We start from the raw sequence: 22,597 nt of genomic DNA on the forward strand, positions 1-22,597 counted from the left end.
GATTATCACTTCCAAAAAGACTGATCACGAATGCCTCCAGCTATCAGTACGGAGTCCCGCGGTACCTTTCAGTAGATGTAACATCTCATGTAAGAGACTTAAGGCCTTGGAAGGGTTTACTTCTGGCTGATTTATACTTTCCTTATGTAGGTATTGCTCCGCAAAAAACATTCTTGGTGACATTACACTAGGTAACATCAAAATTCCAGAAGGTCTGATCAAGAATGCATCCTTGCCATTCAAACTGGTTGCACAACACAATAACATGTAATACACAAAAATCCGTAGGGCCTGATCACAAATGATTAAGGCATTAAGAATTTTAATTTAAATGATAAACAAAGGGTCGTTCTTGCATTATTTGGACATTGCGTTCCCACATTTAGGCAACGGAAAAAGTTTTGAGAACTATATATGTTTTCCTTCTTCAGATGTCAAAATACAAAATACTAGATTAAGTACCTGCGAATTCGTCAAAATAAACGCACCAAAGTCAATCTTAAAAGGAGACGTGTTGTATAGATTGTCAAAATTATGCACCTACTGTAGAAAGTAAGTAGATCCTGTTAACAGTTTTTCGGTTATGACACTAGTAATAATAAAAATAATAGCTTTTTACTATATGTCAACGCCGCGTACACTAAGGGATTACAGGTTTCATAAAAATCGGTTTAGTATGAGTACTCAATTTACAAAGTTTTGTTCCAGTCTGCAAAACAGACAGTACCCCAAACGCATGCCTGTTATATTAAATTGTATGTCTAACATTAATTTACTATAGGGTATAAAATGTTTACTGTCGGGTATGACATTTAAAGCAATTAAAAAATAGAAAGACCTCTAATAAATTAAATCTTTGACTGTGCTAAGACTCAAGCACAGTTAGGCTATACGGAATTCTATATTCATATCAAAGGCTTCTAAAATATAAACCCGAAGGGAACGAAAACGCACAATGTTATCATTCAGTTATTATTATTGCTGCCTGTCTTTGACTCTGTCATGTGTTGTGTTATGAATTATGGTTATGATAGTTTGAAATTTTTATTAATGCCGTACATTTTATTTTGAGATTGATAATTGGACAGAAATATAATTATTGTTTTTAAGTTTTATTTTTGAGTTTACTACTGATTTGATCAGGTAAAGTATGCAGATGGTGTTAAATTCATTGATACATTCTAACCTCTTAGCTGAGCAACGTGGGTTTAAAATGTTCATTTTCAGGGTTATTACTAGATATTTTGATCCATCATATAATACGCAATAAAGTGCTAAGACCTGATATTCTTATTTGTATATAGATTTTCTAATTTGTAATAGGACTAAGGTATCTGTAAGTAGTGTAACATAGATATTTTTGGAAGCAATATAAATAAGTTAGAGCTAGGACTAGACAACAAGAGTAAAATATAAGTTTGAATAAATGTTAAGATGTTAATGTACACTGAATATGGCTGAATGCTGAAACGTGTATGAGAAATAAATGTTTTAAAAAGGGATTTAGTTGCTATACGTACGGTAGGGTACAATAAGCGGATCGGGTAGGGTACGATAAGCGGACCCGGTTTTTATATAGAAATTGGCAAACGATATAAATTAATCATAACTATAGATATAATAAATTGATACTAATTAATTATTTTGAACAATTAACTTAAATAATCAATATCAACAGCTGTAAACACTTTTAAATAATACACATAGCCTAAGGTGATATTTCAATTTTACATAAGTAACTAATTATTAAAAATGGCAGTAAATTTTAGAAAACTACACGACATTGCTTTGAAAGATGATAAGACGTGTTTTTCGTGGCTTCAACATGTTGGACTCGCACCGAAAAACCCATTATGTGAAATTTGTGGAAAAGAAACAACTGTAACTGTGAGAAGAGCAAATATGGTCGTCTTCAGTTTTCCTAATTTTGGTTATAATAAATTGTTTGATGACTATAAATATTAAGTTCATATTTTAATTTAAAACATATGATTGTTGTTGGGTCCAAAAAATGAAATTATGAATGGATAATAATTTTACTTAGTAGTAGCCTACATTAAAAATTTTACGTTTTTTGAACATTTTCATTTAAAAACCCTATGCACGTCCACAGCTGGAAACTTTCAGAATTTGGCATACCCACCTATATCTATGAGATAAAAAATAACAACCACATAGTCATTTGCCTTCTTGTATAAAAATATATTTGAAATCCATTTTTGTAATCTTATTGCGTTAAGCTTTGAACAGGTATTTAGATCTATATATTTAGTTTTAGGTGCATACTCATAGGTCCTTATTAATCCTTTGAGTGCCACAGCGTCGCTAATTTTGACGGTACGAAAAGTGCATAAAGTGCCAGCGTCGCCAATTTTGACGTTTCGTATTTCGATAATATTTTATATAGTACAAGATTATTTTGGTCAAATAATCAGACGGCTGTATTCAATAGGTTCCAAACTATCAATAAATAGGAGTTTTATGTTGTTTCTCTACTATTTTATCTGTGAAGCTTATGTTTGGGTACTTATCAAGAATCCACTATTTTTGGACGAGTTTTCCTTATCGGGGACAAAATAAATTACAGTATTAAAAACAACTGACTTTATTTAACCTATTTTGGAATTTACAAGTTATTACGACAATCAATTAAATCAAAAACTATAAGAACAACGTTTCATTATTCGAAAATGTCAGGTCATTCGTGTGTCTATTTGGAGACGATTTGGAGATAGGAAGTATGACTCATCGAGTATTTTTCGATTCATTGTGGAAGAAGGACCGTATAATGAAGTTTATTTTGATCTCTGATAAGGAAAACTTATTTAAAAATAGTGGGGCGGTGATAATACCGAAGTATCTGTGAGATGATTCTGTTTTCCAGTCACGCGACGTAGAGGACGAGTACCGTGTTGCGTAATGGCCTTTCTTGTTGTTTATGTGCCGATTACCAAGCATTTGAGTAAATACAAAATAAAATAGTAACTTATACAGTATTTTACTGTATTTCTTTACAAAAGTAACGTAGTGATTTGAGTTGTGTCCAAGCGAAAAATGTGAATTTTCAGTGTAAATATTATTAGGGTTATTATTTAGTAAATGTAAACTTTTATGTAAAAAAGTTAGCAAGTATTTGTTTCTAAATTTACTAATCATATTTATTTGTGTTGTATTAATGTTGTATTAGATTTATTGCGAAAACTACATTATTACTAAGTAATTTCTAAATTCTGACAAATGAAGTACAGTTTATAAAATGTCAGTACCGGGCAGCATTTTGTTAATACATATAATGCCATGTTTTTAAAATTCTGGAATAAGATATTATACATGGGTTTTATTTAGAATCATATGGCCTTTATCATGGTATAAAGAAAAAAAATCTTAAAAATACCGTATACACACAAATTAGGTCGAAACTTAACTTTTTATACAAAAGTAAAACATTTTTTTTATAAATACTGAAATTTTTATATTTTTATAAATCAAATTTTATTTGTAACGATATGTATCATATTTTGCATTTAATAAGAAAAAAAAACAACAACAAAATGATGGAAATCTGTTTGGTAGTTATTTTACAACAGCCTTTTTCCCAAAAGCTTACAAATATGCGAAAAACAGCGTGGCACTTTATGCATATGCTTTCTGAAAATACCCGTGGCACTCAAAGGGTTAATGTTCATATCTTTCTGAAGAGATTGTTGTTTGTTTTTATGTCATAGGATGAGCTGAGATATTTAATTTAGAGCAGAGCTCTGAAATCCCTGGAAATAAGTATTTAAACATTGGAAAAATGGCCGCCATCGGCCAAAAATTTTTTTAAAATTTTTTATGCTTCTAATGGTACCTTTAAGAATAAAAATATTTGAAATAGTTTTTTGTGTTTCCAGTTGTAATCGTTAGAGCTCATTTATTATTTATAAGATTATCCTTGCGTGCATTATATTAGTTTTTTAAATTTAAAATATGATTGTGATTATGGCTATAAATATGTTGATTTGATTTAAAAACGTATTCGATAGATGAATTTTAAGTATCGATGATTGTACTAATCAATTTTAAAAACCGGGTCCGCTTATTGTACTCTACCCGCTACGTTTGACTATTGAATATAAAAATATTTGATCTATAAATATTCATAATTAATAATTGCCAGCTGTTAATTTTAACAGTTTAAATTAAGTTAATTAAAACAGTAAAATCATTTGTGTCGAAATATGGGGTCAAGTACGATATGCGTACCCAGTATTTTATATCGATTAGTACAATTATCAATACTTAATATTTATTTAATGTATACGCATTTATAAATCATATCAACATATCTATAGTCATAATCACAATCATATATTAAATTATAATAACTAATACAATGCAGATATAGATAATCTTATAGTTAATACATGAGCTCTAATGATCATAAAAACAATTAGAACTGGAAATAAGAAACAATCATAAATAATAATGAAATGGTGGGCAAGCACAATAAGCGGACCTGTTTTTTTATATCAATATTGACAAATGATATTACTTAATTATAACTTTCAATATAACTAACCGATACTGATTTTTGAACAATAACTAACTTGTATCAACTATAAACACTTTTTCATATAATAACCTACCATAATAAACTACGCTCGTGGAGGACCGTGAAATTAAGTTTTAAAAGTGGCATATCAGCCGACCTACTTGCAGATCATCTCTGTGAGTATTTGTGCAGAAGAGAAGAACTGTTTTCTTGAGAAGATGCTTTAAAAACTTGTCAAAAACGGTTAATTATTGCTACACAGGAGATAACATATAAATAATTACGCATATTTCGTATTTCCTGTTATAAATGTGTTTTATATTTGTCTTATTAGTAAGCCATAGACACAATTACAGTAAAATCAATGTTTTTATGTCTGTTAATGCATATTTAAAATACCCTGTCATTTGATAATCCCGCCAACTTTCAATTACGTGCTGTTATATGTTTTCTTGGTGCCAAAGGCATGAAAGCAATTGAAATTCACTGAGAATTGTAAAGTGTATGGACAAACGTTGAGTGATGGAATGGGATTTAAATAGTTAGGGACTTTAAATGGTTAGGGACTTTAAAACATGGTCAAAATAATGTTTGTGATGAGAAATGCAGTATACAACCCTCAATTATCATCTACAAATTGGTACAGAAAGTGAATGATAAATCGAAAACAGACTTCAAAATTTCTTTGTTACCAGAAGAATTTCCTCAAGTTTCATGGAGTGTTCTCTACAAAACTTTTATCGAGGAATATGTGTTTCTGTATGCCAATGTCCGACCACATGCATCTCATCATAGCATTTTGCTAAAAACAATTTGGTAATCCCTCTAACATCCCCAATTTAACCCTTTTTGCTGCCAATTTTTTTAATCTGAAGAAGCATTTTGAAGGTTAGCACTGCACCGAGGACAATAGCATCAAAATGAATTACAATAATGTCAAAATGATTGCGTTTAGTCGTTGTTAAATCAGACTGCAATCTTCTATGACACAGTAGATAAAAGTGTAGGCTTTCATATCAAAATAAAATTGTATATAAAGTTTACTTGATTTTTTTATATGTCAAAACGGTACTTACTTAGAAAACATGCCAGGTATTAAAATAAAAAAGGTCACAGCTAGCCAACATAGATTAAAAAAAAGATTAAATTGTGAGAATGAAATTTAATGAAATAGAAATCAGAAATTATTGTTTCACAAGTACAGTGAAAAGAATTAAAAACAATCATTAAACAAATATTACTATGCTGGTTGTTGTAATTAGTTATTTTATTTATTTATTTATATTTGAACAGGCCCGTTTTACACCCTGAAAGCGCCCTAGGCACAACGAAGAGTTGCGCCCCTTTTTATACCCCTGCCAGCTGACTACGCCCCCCCCCCCACCAGCCCTACCATAACACCTATAACCGTATATTTAGATTTAGTTTGAAATGCCAGTTTTGGTTCGGGAGGGACTTTAGACTTAATGTCCCTTAACTTTCCTTTACAAATTATCCTGATTCTTTTCGAGAGCCTTCCCATTATCCACCACTTATGGACCCGCTGTGTCCCGGACTGGCAACCGGTAGCCGTGATGTTTCTACTGGCCTCTGGTGGGAATGTGTGTAACATACCTGTTAAACCCATTCTCCCTTCTTTAAATTTGAAGTATTTACATTATTTATAGTATTCGTTTAATCACATTTTCTTTTGATTATTTTTGGTTTGTTGGCTTACCACTAGACTGACTAGAGATTCATGCAATAGTTTTTTTTCTTGTTTTTCGTATTGCAAAGTCGTCAATAATGTTTGTTAGGTAGTCTAATTTTAAAGTAATGTCGTTTTGGGTGCACAGCAACAATAAGCCATTAATCTTTTCATCAACCATTGATGATCTAATTTCTGACTTCACTCTTTTCAAAGCTGAAAAGCTACGTTCAGCTGTGCAGTTCGTCACAGGTAAGGTTAGAAATATCCTGAGAGCGACCTCCAAATTGGGGAATGTGTTCTCCAATCCGTTTGATTTTATGTAGGCGTACATATCTTTGATCTTAGAAAGGTTCTCCAAGACCATGCATTGTTTGATATGGTTACATTCCTGGGCAAAGTCTTGTCCATCAATATCGTTCTTGTATACTTCTCCTAACAGTTTAGCTTCACAAGCCACCTCTTTGGAATTTTTCTCTTCTAGATTTTGTAAGATCTTAAATCTTGTGTCGAGATTTTATTGACCTCCCTTCTTTTGTTGAGCTGCGAAGCTATGTTGTCAACAATGGCAATAAACACCCCAGTGCGAAATCTTTCTGGAGGAGATGTTTCTTCCATGCTTCTGTCCTTCTTTTCATCGGACAATAGCTTTCTTTTTCTTACTTTATCATATAAAGCTTCTTCTTTTTCTGCAAGTTTCAATGCTTTGGGCATGACATCATCAAATAAATCTCTCTTTTCCCTCATAAACGAGGATAGTGTTTCAAGTTCCTTTGTAGAACCAAATATGTCTAAATCTTGATTTTGAAGAGTCAAACTTGTTACTTGTTTTATCAACTGTCTCGAGAATTTCGTCCTAGATCACAGTTAATAATGTGGTTTGGAAATTTCCAAGTGTTTTTAGAAACTCAGCGGCTGTGCATTGTGTTTATAGTGTCTGAGTAACGGCTTTATTTAGTTCTTCAAGAGCATCTATTAATTCATGTCGACTTATTGTTAAAGCTCGAAGAGCGTCTACCCTAGCAGACCATCTTGTGTCACTCAGAGGTTTTACCATTAGCTTTCTCTAATCTTTTTTTGATTATCCTTCGTAACTCTTTTCAATGTGACTTTTTAAGATGTACCGCCTGTAAGTGGATGCCGAGAAAAAAGCATACAGAGGGCTGTACAAGGGTGTACGAATGTAAAAAATATTGTGTGTTATCTGGACACGCCTTATCGACAGCAAAACACCCAGCAAGGTTTAGTGAATGAGCTGCACATGGTACATAGTCAGCAAGATCATTTTTGCTGTTATTCCTTGCCTGAAGACCTGAGTATATGCCCGACATGTTTGATGCATTGTCGTAAGTTTGTCCAAGACAGTTATCGACATCCAGCTCAAGTTTCTCAAGTAAATTGAGGGTTGCTTATTCCAAACTTCCAGATTTGTGGCATACACTTGGTAAGAGTTGTATCAGGCGTTCGTTGGCGCAAGCATTGGACAATGAAACATACCGCAAACATACAGCCAATTGGTCTGCGTGCGACACCTCAGGTGTGAAGTCTATGATTAAAGAGAGACAATCAGTCTGATGATTATTATTATCAGTTTGTTGTTTAGCTTGCTTGATTCGTTTAAGATTTGATTTAGTACTTCTTTGCGCATAATCTCAATAAATTCACTGCAAATGTCAGACGAAAGGTTATAATACACTAACTTTGCCTTTGTTACCATGTGTTGCTATGTGTTTCGCGAGAAATAGATCAAATTCACTTATCAGCTCTAGACAGCCTAGAAAAAGTCCGTTTGATGATTATGCGTGCAGATACAACCACGGCAATGTGCCCCCCCCCCCCCAAAAATGCCAATTGCCTAGCAATCCCCTTGGCACGTGCCTACCGTGCCTATTCGGTAAAACGGGCCTGTATTTGAATGGAGCTGTGCATCTGTTAGAGGTGCAATTCAATAAAATTATAGGTGGTTGTATGTTAAAATAGCAATCTAGACTACTTATAACTAATTTGCTCATACCATTATTAATATTTTAAAAAAATGTAAAACAAATTTCAAATTAGGTAAAAGAGAACAGTTTGGGCAATAATTTTAAATATATCTAACATTGTGAATAACCAGATGTTTTGTAGTAAGCACAACATATATGCAGTGTATGTCAGGTTGTACTGCATATATAACTATAATAATTTCGAATTTGCTTGTGGTCTGTGACGAGATACATTAAATGAATTTGATCATTCAGTTTGTTGGTTGGCGTGTCTTTTTGTAAATTGTGAATATTAAAATTTTAATATAGTCTATTGGAGTATTAAAATGTAATACATGATAGGGATGTTTTGTGAATTATATCAAATGAAATTTTGTTTTCAAATTGAATAATTTAATGGGTATATGTAGTAGTTCCCCAATTGTAGATTTAGTGGTAAAATATTTTATGGAAAACTGTAAAAACTTGTGTGAAATCAAATCTTGATTGGATCAACCAGATTTCTTGTAGACTTATATAATATAAATCTTCAGATATACTATTAAGAGTATATATTCAAGGGATTATGGTATATCAGTTTTAGTTTAGTTACACTATTATTGTATGGTGTATATTTTATTCTTAACAGCAGTTATCTGTGGTTTTGCACACATTTTCTTTTTAAATAAACAGGGACACCATCAGCATTTTATATTTACGTGGCATTCCAAACAATCATGAAATAAGTGGTAGTTACAAAAAGATATTCCAATTTATTGAAAATATCCATTTTATATTTAAGTTATAAAATGGGGCCCTGAAGTAGGAGAGTAAAACTGTTTTCATAAGTATCTGATATTTCTCGAATTTCTATCCAATACTTCGTGAGATTTGATCCAACGATCCAATGATATTAGTAACAGTTGGCCTATTTTAGTAGGACAGTGTGAAGAAATCCTATGTCAAAGAGAGACTTAAGTTAAATCCTTAAATTAATTTTCAGTTAACACACTTATGAAACAACAAATAACGTCATTTAACTGTAGTAGATTAAAATTTCAATAAAAAACCCCAGACAAAGAGTAGCTTCTGCGCGTAAAATAACATTTGTAAAGTGTTACTGACTTTAAAGTGACTTTCCAAGACCAGTGGGGCTTAGTGCTAAGAGATATTCAAAATAGAAATAGGCCTATATGTTAATGAGGTTCTTTAAGAATGTTTCAGTACAAATTGGTCCAGTAGTTTTTACATGATCTAGTAACACAAATACACCACATAGAGACCCATTAAATCTGTATATAATAATACAGGCTTTAAAAGGAATGAATTTATTTTACAAAATACATAATACATTGAATAGTGAAGTGCTTTAGAGTTACATCAGTTACTAAATTAATGAACTGTATGAATTAGAACCAATAAAAAACATTGACTCATTGTATAAAAAATATATATGAGCCAACTTCTGTTAAAAGACAATTAAGATGGGTTTTGTAACCGTCTTTAAATGAATAGTAAAAGTTAGATCATATCTTTGTCTTTTATATCTAATTCATAATAGTTTCTAAAAAAGACTGTTTAAAGTATATTAACAATGATACCTTTGTTTTTTTTGTAAACTGAAAAATATTTTAGAACATTTAGAGCTGGAATTTTTACATAGTTCAAAAGAACAGTCCAGCAAAATTTCATGTAGTATAGTTCTTGTCGTCTGTTTCAAAGGGAGTCTTCATAGTCAAACTGACCATCTTGTGTTTTAGGATATTTTCTAAGGTCGATTAGTACTTACATAATCACTGAAATCTAAAATAGCGTGAAAATTATGGTTACTCTTTAGACAATTTACTTACTATAAATGTTAACAAATTGAAAATAATAAACAATTTTTATACAGAACAGATGACTTACATTTGACAGGCTCATTGAATTAATATTACGTAACTTAGAGGCCACAATGGGATTTTTTACTGCTTTAAAGACCAGAGGGGCGTAGCATGAAGGGATCTTTGAAAAAAGAATATGCCTTTATTTATTCCAGAAGTCAAATTCAAAGTCAAAGTAAAAATCTCTTTAAATACAATTTTTGTAGAGAAATGTATTGGCGTCAAAATACACAATGTTTAAGTTACACATTTACAGAATATAAGTTAGAGTTGAGCAGTCTTGATGTCTAAGATGGTCATGTTTCATGTAGATATTCTTCCAGTGTGTAGTACGGCCTGGTGACCAGCCATCTGTTCAGTGCCATCTTCAGGTTCTTCCCCTTCTAAGTCTTTATCTTGATTGGCAGCAGGTTGTAAAGCTTGCGTCCCATATATAACGGCTTCCTCCCATACAGTGAAAGATGGTGTGCTGGCAGGATGAAGTTGTCAGCATGTCGAGTATTGTACTGGTGTGCATCTGTTCCCCGAGGGAGTTCATTCATATCGGCAAAAACATAATCACTTCCTGGATGTAGAGGACCACAACTGTCAAGATGCGAAGATCCTTGAAACCTTCACGACAGCTGTCCTTTGGTCCTAGGCCTTTAAGAGTTTTTATTACTTTCTTCTGGATCAGGAGAAGTCTCTGTAGGTTAGTGACTGTAGTACCTCCCCATATAGCAATGCTGTACCTCAGATGAGATTCAAAAAGGGCATAAGTTGTCTTTGCAGTGTTTCACTGATGTGGTGAATTCTTTTAATGACAATGAGGCTGGTGTTAAGTTTCTTGCAAAGGTCATCAACATGCTGACTGAGTCCATGAAAGAGTTTCGTCAATTGTTACACCAAGAAATTTTGCCTTGGATTGTATGTCAACTTCTGGAAGAGCTGCAATTTAATCTCGTCTTCTACCAAATGCCAGTTGATTGGTCTTGGTCATATTGACTACTAGGTCGTTCGTATGGCAGTACTGGTAAGCCATATTTAGTGCTGTATTTGAATCAATTGCTAGTTCTTCTGTAGAGTTCCCAGTGAGCAGAAGAGTCATATCATCGGCATACATTAAGGTAGAGCAGTAGGTATTTAGAAGATTGGGCATGTCATTGGTAAATAAAATGAACAGTACAGGGCCTAAGACTGATCCTTGTGGCACTCCTCGGCTTACAGGTAACGGTTTGGATCTGATGTTTTGTATTGTTCCTTTGTTATGATATCTATCTCTACCACTTGGGTGCGTTCTTCTAAATAGCTTTTAAACCACCTCTAAGCAGAGTCACTAATACCCAGGCTTTGAAGCTTTTGTAAGATAAGGTTGTGCCCCAGACAATCAAAGGTTTTGCTGAAGTCAAGCATTATGCCAGTTACAAACTTTCCCGCTTCCAGCTGATCGCAAATGAATTCTGCCAGCTCAGCAATTGCAGTTGTTGTGGATCTGCCTTTCACAAACCCATGTTGACTATTAGTTACCAAATCTTGTTTGAGGTAGTCCATCAGTCTCTTTAGTACGACTTTTTCTATTACTTTGGAGAAAGTGGAGATGGTCACTTTTAACTATAGTTGCTAGGTGTCTTTTGGCAGTTACTTTTATGCTTAGGGTATATTTTTGCAAATTTCAAGGCGGATGGAAAGAGACTGTATTGATGATAGTGACTTATTTATGATGCTAACCAGAGGGGGTGTAAGGACTTCACTGCAATGTTTAAGTAACTTTGATGATACTTCATCAAGCACTGCTGAGGTTTTGGATTTCATGTTTTTAATCATAGCTTGTACTTCTTCTGTAGTGGTGCTGTGAAGTTGAGAGAGCCTGCAATTTGCTACATGGGGTGTGAGTTGTCTTATTTTGGTGCTGACTATTGGTGGCCAGCGTTTGCTATGCAACTTGGGTGAAGAATTCATTGAACTTTTCAGCGATTTCATTTGGATTAGTTGTTTCCTCTCCATTTATCATCATTTTCAGCTGTTCTTTGCCTTGATCTGTACTCTTCCTTTCACTGTTTACTATTTGCCAGATTGCTTTTGATTTATTCTCAGCTCTGTTTATACAGATAGATGATGCCTGGCGTTTTAGCATTTTCAGTGTAAGGTCATAGTTTTTCTTAGCAAGGGCTGTGTCGGTTTTATGCAGATCACTTCCTGTGGTCTGGTACTTTCTAAGGCATTGAAGATAAGTTTCTTTCAGTCTAAGAGCTTCACAGTCTTTATAGTTGAAATTTAGATTCCTTTTATTTCTGGTTTTCTTTTTAGGACAAGCTGCATCCATGTATATTACCAGAGTATTTAAAAAGGCATTGTATGCGTCTTCAGCATTTTCAGCTCTAAACACTCCAACCCAGTCCTCATTGTTCAATAAAGTCTTAAGAGTGTCGAGATTATCCTTTTTCATTTGTTGTTGTATAAGGTTAGAGATTTCTGTTTTCTGTGCTTCTAGAGATATTTTACTCAATTGTGCTGTGTGGTCTGATAAGCCTGCATGTATTACTGTGGCATTGATTTTGGATGCAGGTGGGTTTGAGCATATACAGTTTATGGAGAAGGTGGAGTTGTAAGTGATTCTGGTTGGTGGTAGAGGCAATCTTATCATGTTATGGCTGACCACTATTTCTTCAAGTTTTCGTGATTCATTATTTTGCACTAGGCTGTTTACGTTTATATCACCCATGATGATTGTTGGGTGGTTTTCAGCCTTAGTTTCTTCAATGATATTAGAAAGAATGTCTAAGGCTTCATTCAGCTTTTCGCTTGGAGATCTATATATGCCAGTGATAAAGGTGTTGTTTTCCGACCACTATTCTGAGCATTGCCACCTCACAAACGAGTTCCTTGCAGTGATGTGATATCTCCAGTGGCTCTGTTTTATGTTGTAGTGAGTCTTTCACATATATGGCAACCCCTCCTTTTATGGTTTCTTTCCTGCAAAAGTGTGCTTTGAGGAAGTATTCTGGGAGTTTAGTATTCTCTAAGAATTCAGACTTCAGACCATTCTCACTCAAGATGACTATATCAGGTTGAATATCTTGAAGTAGACATTCTGTCTACTTTGTTTCTTACCTCGCACATTTTGATGTAGTATTAATAGTTTCTTTTTAAATGACTTCTTCTTTGCTGCGTTGGGGGTCAAGTTCTCTCCTTTCTGTGGCTGCCATTCAATAAAAAGGAGAAGATTTGTCATTGGATTGGTTTATTACATACTTAGCTTTAAATTGCTCAATGTTTTGTTGCAAAATTCTTCTATTATTTCTTTCGGCCCTAGTTTTGTTGCAGAGCAAGGTGGCGTTAAGAAACCGTAAGAATGTCAATGTAAAATTGAAGTACAATCGGTTGAGTAGTTTACATGTGAAAACAAAAAAAACAAACAATGGCATTTTGCATGTATAATATTAGGATTGTTTAAATGTGGCTTTTTATTCATCACAAGTATAACTGTGTAAAAAGTCAAAAAAGGTAAAAATTTCAGGAAAATAGTTTTTTAGTGACGCCATATTTTCATATTTTATTAACATTAGGCTCTATACCATTGAAAATTTTACATTCTGAGAAAGTGCTGTAAATTAATTTCAATTTTGTTTCTTCTAAATAAACAAGTGACAGTACACCATAAAAATCTCCAAAGATTTTTATCTGTCCTGATTTATGTGATCACCAAGTTTATACTCGGTAATAAATAAATAAATAAAAATAAACATGCCTTTTATTTCAAGCGATTATCAGATACATCTGTTTTTCATAATAACTCACGTCAACATGATACAATATATCTTACACACTAAACTTATTTAAAACAGTTAAAATTACAAAGTTAAAAGTATAAAACGATCACTCCAGTGAAAAGAGGTGCTTCTTTAGCTGAAGTTTAAAATGGCGACCTTTAAGCAATTTAAGGTCACAAGGGAGACTGTTGTACAACTTTGGAAAACCCCCTTCGACCAATCTCCAACCTCACTTTGTTAAAGTGAAGTTGGTCACTCTGCCAAGTGTTGCGGCAAACGATCTCAGCACGACTGCACAGCCTTTCTGCCAGGTACCGTGGCTCCCGCTGGAACAGTACATTGTTTATAAGGCAGCAAGTCTGCATCCTACACACGGCATCCATGGCCATGAGTCCTGCGGCATCTCGAAAGGGTGACACGTGATCTCTTCGACAGAGCCCATATACAAATCGAATTGCAGTGTTTTGCATTCTTTGAATTCGTTCTGCGTCTTCCTTTGAGATGCTATTGCCGTATGCAGGAAAACAGTAATAAAAAATTGGTAACACGACAGACAATCGTGTTAGGACAAGACGCAGCTTAACGGACTCCGGAAGGATGGATCTCAGCGTATACATGCCTTGCAGTCTCCCCAGTGCTCTCTGAGAAACATACGACACATGGTCAGAAAACCCCAGCCCACTGTCCAGCACAATGCCAAGCGTCTTTACAGTGTCACTTACACTCAAGTTTTCATTGCCAATCATGATTTGCACGTTGCTTTCTTTGATACACTGCACCTGAGCCGCTGATGCTATGTAGAGAACCGTGCATTTTTTAGCGTTCAGCTTAAGACCATGTCTCCCTGACCACACTCGCATGCTCTCCAAATCTGAATTTACGTTAGCAATAGCCTCCTCCAACCCATTTAACCCAAATGGCATATGCAACTGGCAATCATCGGCATACAGATGGACTTTGCAGTGGCGCACACAGTTGTCCAGATCTGATGTGTACAATGTGAAGAGTACCGGGCCTAGACAACTTCCTTGCGGGACCCCCCTAGCTTTCACCAGAGGAGAAGAAGTCATCGTACCCATCCTCGTCATCTGTTGCCTCTCAACAAGATATGACCTAAACCAGTTTAGTGCATTATCCCCGAAACCAAGAAACTTCATCTTTGCAAGCAATAAAGAATGGCTGATTGAGTCAAAAGCCTGGGAGTAGTCAAGCATGACTAGTGAACTACACCGGCCTCCGTCCCGAGTCTCAAATAAGTCACTAAACAAGTTAACCAGTGCAGTCAGTACATGTCCCGTGATGTTTCCTGAACCCGGACTGGAGTTTCGGTAGAATATTTTACTCATCAACAAAATCCGCAATTTGTCTCACAACCAATTTTTCCACTATTTTCGACATGGCTGGTAAGATTGATATGGGTCTAAGATGAGAAACACTTGTTGGTATCTGTGTTTTCGGCAATGGTTTGACTATACTCATCTTCCATGTCTGTGGAAACTCATCTCTTGCCAAGGACATATTTACAAGGTGGGTAATGGCATCAATAGCATATGGGCTTACTGCTCTTATCATATCAATACCGATGTCGTCTGTTCCTACTGCCTTAGAGGTAATTTCATTCATTGCTGACACCACCTCTTTGTGTGAAACTATCCTAAACTTAAACTCGTTAGTTAGTCCTACCCTTCTGTTCATATCATAAAACTGCTCCAATGCTTCATCTGGTTCGCAAGACGTGCCCATGTCTGTGAAGTACTTGTTTATATCATTAGTATTCATGTTTGGAGGCAGTTTTTGATCTTTTGACCCCACTATACCATTCTGCCGTAAGCATTTCCAGAAAATACTAGAGTCTCTACAATTGGCCAGATTATCTTCAAAATATCTCTTCTTTGCCGATCTTATAGCACTATTCAGTGTGTTTCTGGCTCTTTTATATTCTGACCAGTTAGCATCATTCTGATTCCTAAGAAACTGCCTCTTCAACCTGGTTTTCACTTTTGTGAGTTCTATAACTTCTCGGGTTCTCCAGGGGGCCTTATTTTTTGTTACTCTTTTAGTGACAATTGGAGCATGTTTGTCAAAAATGCTTTTAATGTTGGAAGTTATGAAATATTCTATATCATCAACACTGCTGAGATCACATGCTCTACTCCAATCCACTTCAGCAGCCACTGCCAATGTTTCATTAAAATTAAATTTGGAGTAATCTCTGTACCTTATCAACTTGGCCTGAGTCTTCTCTTGTTCGAATCTTAAGTTACAATATATGAGTCTGTGGTCTGTTATTCTCAATCCTCGATGATCAATAATACTTGATGTGTCTATAACTCCATACTTTTCTACTTTGGTAGCTTTGTCAGCAATCAGATGATCAATCAATGTTTCTGAAGTGCTAGTAACTCTAGTCGGCTCACTGATGTGCTGTACAACGTTGTGAGACTTAATCAGACGACGAAGGTAGCCAGCAGCACTGCAGGTATTGGACATCAGATCAACGTTGATGTCACCCAAACAGACGACAGAGTTAACCTCAACAGCCATGTCCACAAAAACAGACTGGAACAGAGATTTTAGGCAAGTGTAGTTCACATCAGGCGGTCTGTAGACGATGGCAACCCCTAGTTTACACTCTCTCATTCTGACAATAAACGAAATGTGTTCAATACTAGGGTCAACTTCGGTCAGCTCGACTCGCTCAAATTTAAGACAGTCCTTGATGTAAACAGCAACGCCACCACCAGGCTGGAGACTGCGGTCAGCTCTCAAAAAAGTATAACCCGGCATCTCGTAACTGAGAGAAGGAGTATAAGGGTCAAGCCATGTCTCAGTGACACCAATTACCTCAAAATCGAAATCTTGCACAAGGGCATGGAGTTCATCAAATCCAGTGTTGAGGGAGCGCATATTGACATGAGCCAATCTAAAATTGCTCCCTCTTACTGCCCGTTTCCCGGAATCGGAGGTGTCTGTGAGTTGGAGATTGAGCTTAGGGGGTATACTGCAGCAGAATGCTCAGTCTCGAGCCTGAGACCAAAGTCCATCACAGCCTCAAAGAGTGCCGCCAGCCGCGCCACACCTCTCCTGTTTAGGTGTCTGCCATCCCAGCCAAGATCTTGCCTCGCAACCCAACAGTTCGCCTCCACAAATGTGACACCAAAGTTGTGACACATTATTTCAAGCTGACTGTTAAAATCAAAAAGAGCTTTGTAGCCAATATCTGATCGAATGAGAACGCTGTTTACAAATATTTTGGAATTTGGAAAATGTTTTTTAGTTGTAAACAGCAAGTCAGCCATACTGCGGAGAACCTGTTTTTTTGCGTGTCCTCCGTTGTACCCCGGACCCCCCCTGTAACCTCTCCTCAGGTTGTTGGTGCCTACATGAAAATGAATAAAAGACAGATCTTGATTAACATAGTTCAGCAACCTTTCTTTGACATTTACAATACGAGCTCCAGGACAGCATTCTAGCATAGCACCCTTATACACACACTTAGGCTGGCCTGGCGTACTAGAGAATCACCGATAATCAACATTTTACCTGAACTAACAGCTACGTTGTCTACAATTTTTTCATTGGTGAAAGGAGCCTCTAAGTTGACAGTGCTTTGGGCATCACAACAACCTGAGGCATCACCACCACAGAGATCGTCAGGGTTAGCGCCGAGATCCATCAGAGGGGTCTAAGAGAGCGTGGCAGGGGGAGGCGTCAGCGTACCAACTGAATAGTTGACCCGCGCCTCCAACCCCGCAATCTGAGCCCTCAAACAAACCAGCTCCGCCTCGAGCACCTCTATGGCAGTCAACAAACACTTTCTTTCTTCACCCAAAGCTTCCACTTTTGCTTTATTGTCTACTAATAACTTATCTATATTTCCTACATCTAACTGTACATTTTCCTTAATTCTATCACTTAGAGCTAAATTTTGTTCCATAATTACACTTAAAAAGATGATTTTCTCTAAAAGAATGTGTAATTTGTTTCAGAAAATGGCGAAGACGAAATCAAGTGTTGGAGCTCCTCGGAAGCAGGGCTTCAACAGGTCGGGCCACAGTATGAACCCGGAGCGGAAAGCTGAGGGTTTGAAGGGAGTTGCTAAAGTGAGAACTAAAGCAACCATAAATCGCCTTCAGATGTACCGCAACTTTAAGCCCAAGAGGAATAAGGTTGGTCAGATAATCAGTCCGGCACCATTTCAAGGAAGATTACCTCAGGGTACAGTCGCTAGAGTGGAGCCTAATCGTAAGTGGTTTGAAAATTCCAGAGTAATTGGTCAAAGTGCTTTGCAGAAATTCCAAGATGAATTGGGTAAAGCGATGAAAAATCCTTATGATGTCGTTATGAAATCTACACAGTTACCAATTACTCTTCTTAATGAAAAAAGTAAACATGAGAGAGTTCATATATTAGATACAGAAAGCTTTGAGTCTACATTTGGAAAAAAGAAAAACAGAAAAAGACCGAGTTTAAAAGTGAGAGATGAGGAGCATTTGTCTGAAGTGGTTAATTCAGTTGCAGAAACATATGATGATAAGAGTGATTTTAACTTGATTAAAGAAGATACTGGAGAGAAAGTCCCTGTTCGAGATTGGATAATGGATGCCGGACAGAGCAGACGAATTTGGAATGAGCTGTATAAAGTAATTGATTCGTCAGATGTTGTCATTAATGTTCTTGATGCAAGAGATCCTCAAGGTACTCGATGTCCTCATATTGAAACTTTCTTGAAGACCGAGAAACCCCACAAACACTTGATATTTGTATTAAATAAAGTTGACCTTGTGCCAACATGGGTAACTCAGAGGTGGGTCGCTATTTTAAGTGCAGAATATCCTACAATTGCATACCATGCCTCGCTAACTCACCCATTTGGTAAAGGCGCTGTCATTAACATATTACGACAGTTTTCTAAATTACATGCTGACAAAAAACAAATAAGTGTTGGATTCATTGGTTATCCCAATGTTGGTAAAAGTTCAGTAATAAATTCTTTGCGGTCTAAAAAGGTATGCAAAGTTGCTCCTATTGCTGGTGAGACTAAGGTCTGGCAGTATATCACTCTGATGCAGAGGATATACTTGATAGATTGTCCAGGAGTAGTTTATTCAACTGCCCAAACAGAAACTGACGTTGAAAAAGTGTTAAAGGGAGTGGTCAGGATTGAACTTTGTCCTGATCCTGAACAGTATATTGATGCAGTTTTAGACAAAGTACAAAGAAAATATATTGCTCGTTCTTATGGAATCCCAGATTGGACTGATGGTGAAGATTTCTTGACCAAACTTGCTATAAAAACTGGCAAACTGTTGAAGGGAGGAGAACCAAATCTTCCAATTGTTGCAAGGATGGTTCTGAATGATTGGCAGAGAGGAAAACTGCCTTACTACACCCCTCCAGTTGGGTTTGAGGTTTCAAAGTCCAAACAGCAAAGTGACACTGATAAAGATAATAGCAAAGAAGTACTTCAAACTGATACAAATGAAATTGAAAACAAGGAGGACACAAGTGTACAAAATGAAGAACGTGAAGAAACAGAGTCACAAAATCAACAACAAAAAGTACTCAGATTGCCATCCACTTTCAAACTTATTCAAGACTTCACAAAAATTAGAGTGACAACTGATTTTCCCACAGAAGAACTTCATAAAGAAAAAACTGCTGTACCAGAAAAGATTCAAAAGCCCCAGAAGAGACCAACACAAGAAGAAGACAGTGATTCAGATATATCAGATCTTCTAAAAGAAGATGATCAAGAATCAGAACAAAATGATGATGATGAGATTGTTAAACAGATGTCAGACCTTACAAGCAAAGAGAAGCGAAGCCTACTAAGAAAAATGAAACGGAAGAAAATTGGAAGTGATTTCTATGAAGTTACAAATGTTAAAAATAAAAACAGGCAGAGAAAAGTACCTAAAGTTAAGAGGAAAAAATAAAAGTGTTGTTTGTGGTTGCAGTTTTCTAATAAAGTTATTTTTATTAATTCCACTAGTATTATTCTTGTTTTCCTTTAATGTTTAATAGGCACAACCAACAGAAAATATTATTTGTAAAAAGTACCAACACTATTATAATTTAAAAATATAACATACTTAATATAGTAAGTCCTAACATTGAAAACTTATATATTATTTAGATACAAATATATATGAAGATGGCCACAAAATGGAAGCTTACAGTTTCTATGCTCTTGATTGTAATTATAGAAATGTATGATAACAACTTTTACTGATAAGTGAAATTATTAAAGTTTTAGCAAGCATTATTCTATGCATCTGATTAAGAACGCAAAACTTATAAAATAAATTATCTTATATAAATAATTTACTTAATAATAAGTAACTTAAAATAATTAAGTTAATCAGGACTTTTTAACAGCAAATTATAAACTACAGATGAGTATCGAATTATGGCAGTTCGAATGAATTTTTAAAACAAATGTAACAAATGTATAATCTAATATACATGAAAAACGGTTCAGTTCTGTTGACTAGACCCAGATAAATGAGTTTGTATATAATGTATTATCTGTCATAAAAATATTTCATGGCAATTGTAAATTATGTTGTTATTTTTCAATGCTTACATTGGTTCTTGTCAAAAGTTGAATTGCAAACAACCAAATTTGAGGTTTACAATAACACATATTGTGTTTAATGAATTAAAATTTTTCTGTATACAGATTGACACTTCAAATATTTTAAAAATTATAACCTTATTTGCTTGTACTTGGAATATTCCTTTGTTCTATTCTCGCTAAACTAATGACACTGCCACTTGTGTTATTGTAATACGAGTATATTACTGAATTTGTATGTACTTCGTCGTACAGAATAATCTGGCATCAGAACGAGCTCATGGGTTTGTCTTCAAAAAACAAAAGAGGTAACAATAATTTTTATGTAATAATACATGATGGGCTATTTTAATGCTGAATTTGAATTTAACTAGTTAAAATACAGAAAAATAAACACATGTTTGTAGATCCAAAACATTTTGTAACTAACTTATGTGAATTCTTACCCTGTGACAATTTACATGGTGGTACTAAAGTATTTTTAAATCTTGCATTTACAATTGTTTCTATTTTTACATATGGCTTTTTCAATCATTTAAGTTAACAATTTTGAATTACGGTACGTTAATTTTGAACTCAAAAATAAATAAATTTTGTCCTTGCTCTTTAGTATGTTTGTTTATAGACTCCTTATTTTTAAGTTCTATGAATAATCTATATATATAAAAATGAAACTGTTCGTGTGTAACAGCATCACTCACAAACGGCTGGACGGATTCGCCTAATTTTTTTTTTAATTTGTTCGTCTTGATCTGTAGAAGGTTATAGGATACTTTTTATCCCTTTCCCGATTCAGGATTCCGCCCCACTGGTTACAGAAATACCCGTAAGAAATGCATTGCAGCAAACATATGTTATTAAGTGAAAGAGTCTTTTCAAATTTTTAATCAGCTGTTCTTTGTAAACATATATAATTCTGGAACCCTCATGTTTCTCGCACGGTCAATTATACGTCGCTTGCTCAAGAGTCGGAAACCTGAAGAACCTTTATATTTATGCTCCAAATAATACAACTAATAACGTTGTTTACCAAAACGCATTAAAATAAACAAAAAACTTTTATAATAGATTTTATGATATGCTACGATGTATTAGTAGAGCAATAAATTAATTGGAAAAACGTATAATAAAATTAGTATTTCTTTTCGATGCTTGATTGATGTAGCCCTCTCTACTACCACGCGAGCTGAGCCGCGGGTTTAGGCTAGTCTATATATATAAAAATGAAACTGTTCGTGTGTAACAGCATCACTCACAAACGGCTGGACGGATTCGCCTAATTTTTTTTAAAATTTGTTCGTCTTGATCTGTAGAAGGTTATAGGATACTTTTTATCCCTTTCCCGATTCAGGATTCCGCCCCACTGGTTACAGAAATACCCGTAAGAAATGCATTGCAGCAAACATATGTTATTAAGTGAAAGAGTCTTTTCAAATTTTTAATCAGCTGTTTCTTTGTAAACATATATAATGCGACAAAAATATATTTATATATAAATTTCTTTACACTTATAGTTTTAAAGCATAGAGTAAGCTTAAGAGAAACGACAAATTTTGTTTAAACTGTTTCTGCAATCATAATATATAAAAAATGAATGTTTGTGTGTTCGTCCTTTATAGACTCAGAAACTATTGGACCGATCACTATGAAAATTTGTATTTTTCTATGTAGAAGGTTTATACGCAATGCCCATTGATGTAACTAACCACCAGGCTGTACTGCAAGATATAAAAGTTATCAAAGCGCCTGCACATTATAAACTGCAATTACAACACAGTAGTTACGTATATTAAAATATCCAAACACTATTTGAAGGCAAAGAAATATACGGGCAAAGCTTAAGAGACGCGTGCGAAGCCGCGGGAAACAGCTAGTTTCAAATAAACATTAAAAACTAAAACACTTATTACTTGCCAATAGTAATGTTACACAGGATATAAACTGATGAATGTCATGTTTGTCTACCTACAAGTTTCTACTTGCACGATAGTTTAATTGCATTAAGTTTAAGGCTGGCTTGCTTAGCTTGGAGAAAATAGCTTGTGTTGAGCCTTAGATAACTAACACCTTTGGAAACATAAGGACATCTTTTTCTTATTAATAAATTTTTAAAAATAAGTAATTAACAATTATATGTGAGAAGTACGTGGATTTGAGTATGAAGTTCATTCAATAACTTAATGTTCAGTTCACTTTAGTA

At 34.9% G+C, this 22,597-nt stretch overlaps 2 protein-coding genes across 3 annotated transcripts; one reads left to right on the forward strand and one right to left on the reverse strand.

Annotated features, from left to right (window-relative positions):
- The first annotated feature begins 966 nt into the window (after positions 1 to 966).
- LOC124365905 (nucleolar GTP-binding protein 2) lies at positions 967 to 19,804 on the forward strand. 2 transcript variants are annotated; one of them, XM_046822024.1, is made up of 2 exons: positions 967 to 1,143; positions 17,807 to 19,804. In XM_046822024.1, the coding sequence occupies exon 2, from the start codon at positions 17,810 to 17,812 to the stop codon at positions 19,754 to 19,756; it is 1,947 nt and encodes a 648-aa protein (XP_046677980.1). In that variant the 5' UTR covers positions 967 to 1,143; positions 17,807 to 17,809; the 3' UTR covers positions 19,757 to 19,804. The 2 variants fall into 2 exon arrangements, with proteins under 2 accessions (XP_046677980.1, XP_046677981.1); XM_046822025.1 differs by lacking the exon at positions 967 to 1,143 and adding an exon at positions 1,312 to 1,330.
- On the reverse strand, positions 15,156 to 16,724 carry LOC124366735. The gene has a single exon (XM_046823335.1). The coding sequence runs from the start codon at positions 16,722 to 16,724 to the stop codon at positions 15,156 to 15,158; it is 1,569 nt and encodes a 522-aa protein (XP_046679291.1).
- Positions 19,805 to 22,597: the final 2,793 nt, after the last annotated feature.

This window comes from Homalodisca vitripennis, chromosome 7, assembly GCF_021130785.1.
Source record: "Homalodisca vitripennis isolate AUS2020 chromosome 7, UT_GWSS_2.1, whole genome shotgun sequence".
Classification (NCBI taxonomy): Eukaryota; Metazoa; Arthropoda; class Insecta; order Hemiptera; family Cicadellidae; genus Homalodisca; species Homalodisca vitripennis.

Excerpts from the sequence above, each read along its gene's own strand:
- LOC124366735 (XM_046823335.1), bottom strand. The coding sequence starts at position 16,724 with ATGCGCTCCCTCAACACTGGATTTGATGAACTCCATGCCCTTGTGCAA.
- LOC124365905 (XM_046822024.1), top strand. The coding sequence starts at position 17,810 with ATGGCGAAGACGAAATCAAGTGTTGGAGCTCCTCGGAAGCAGGGCTTC.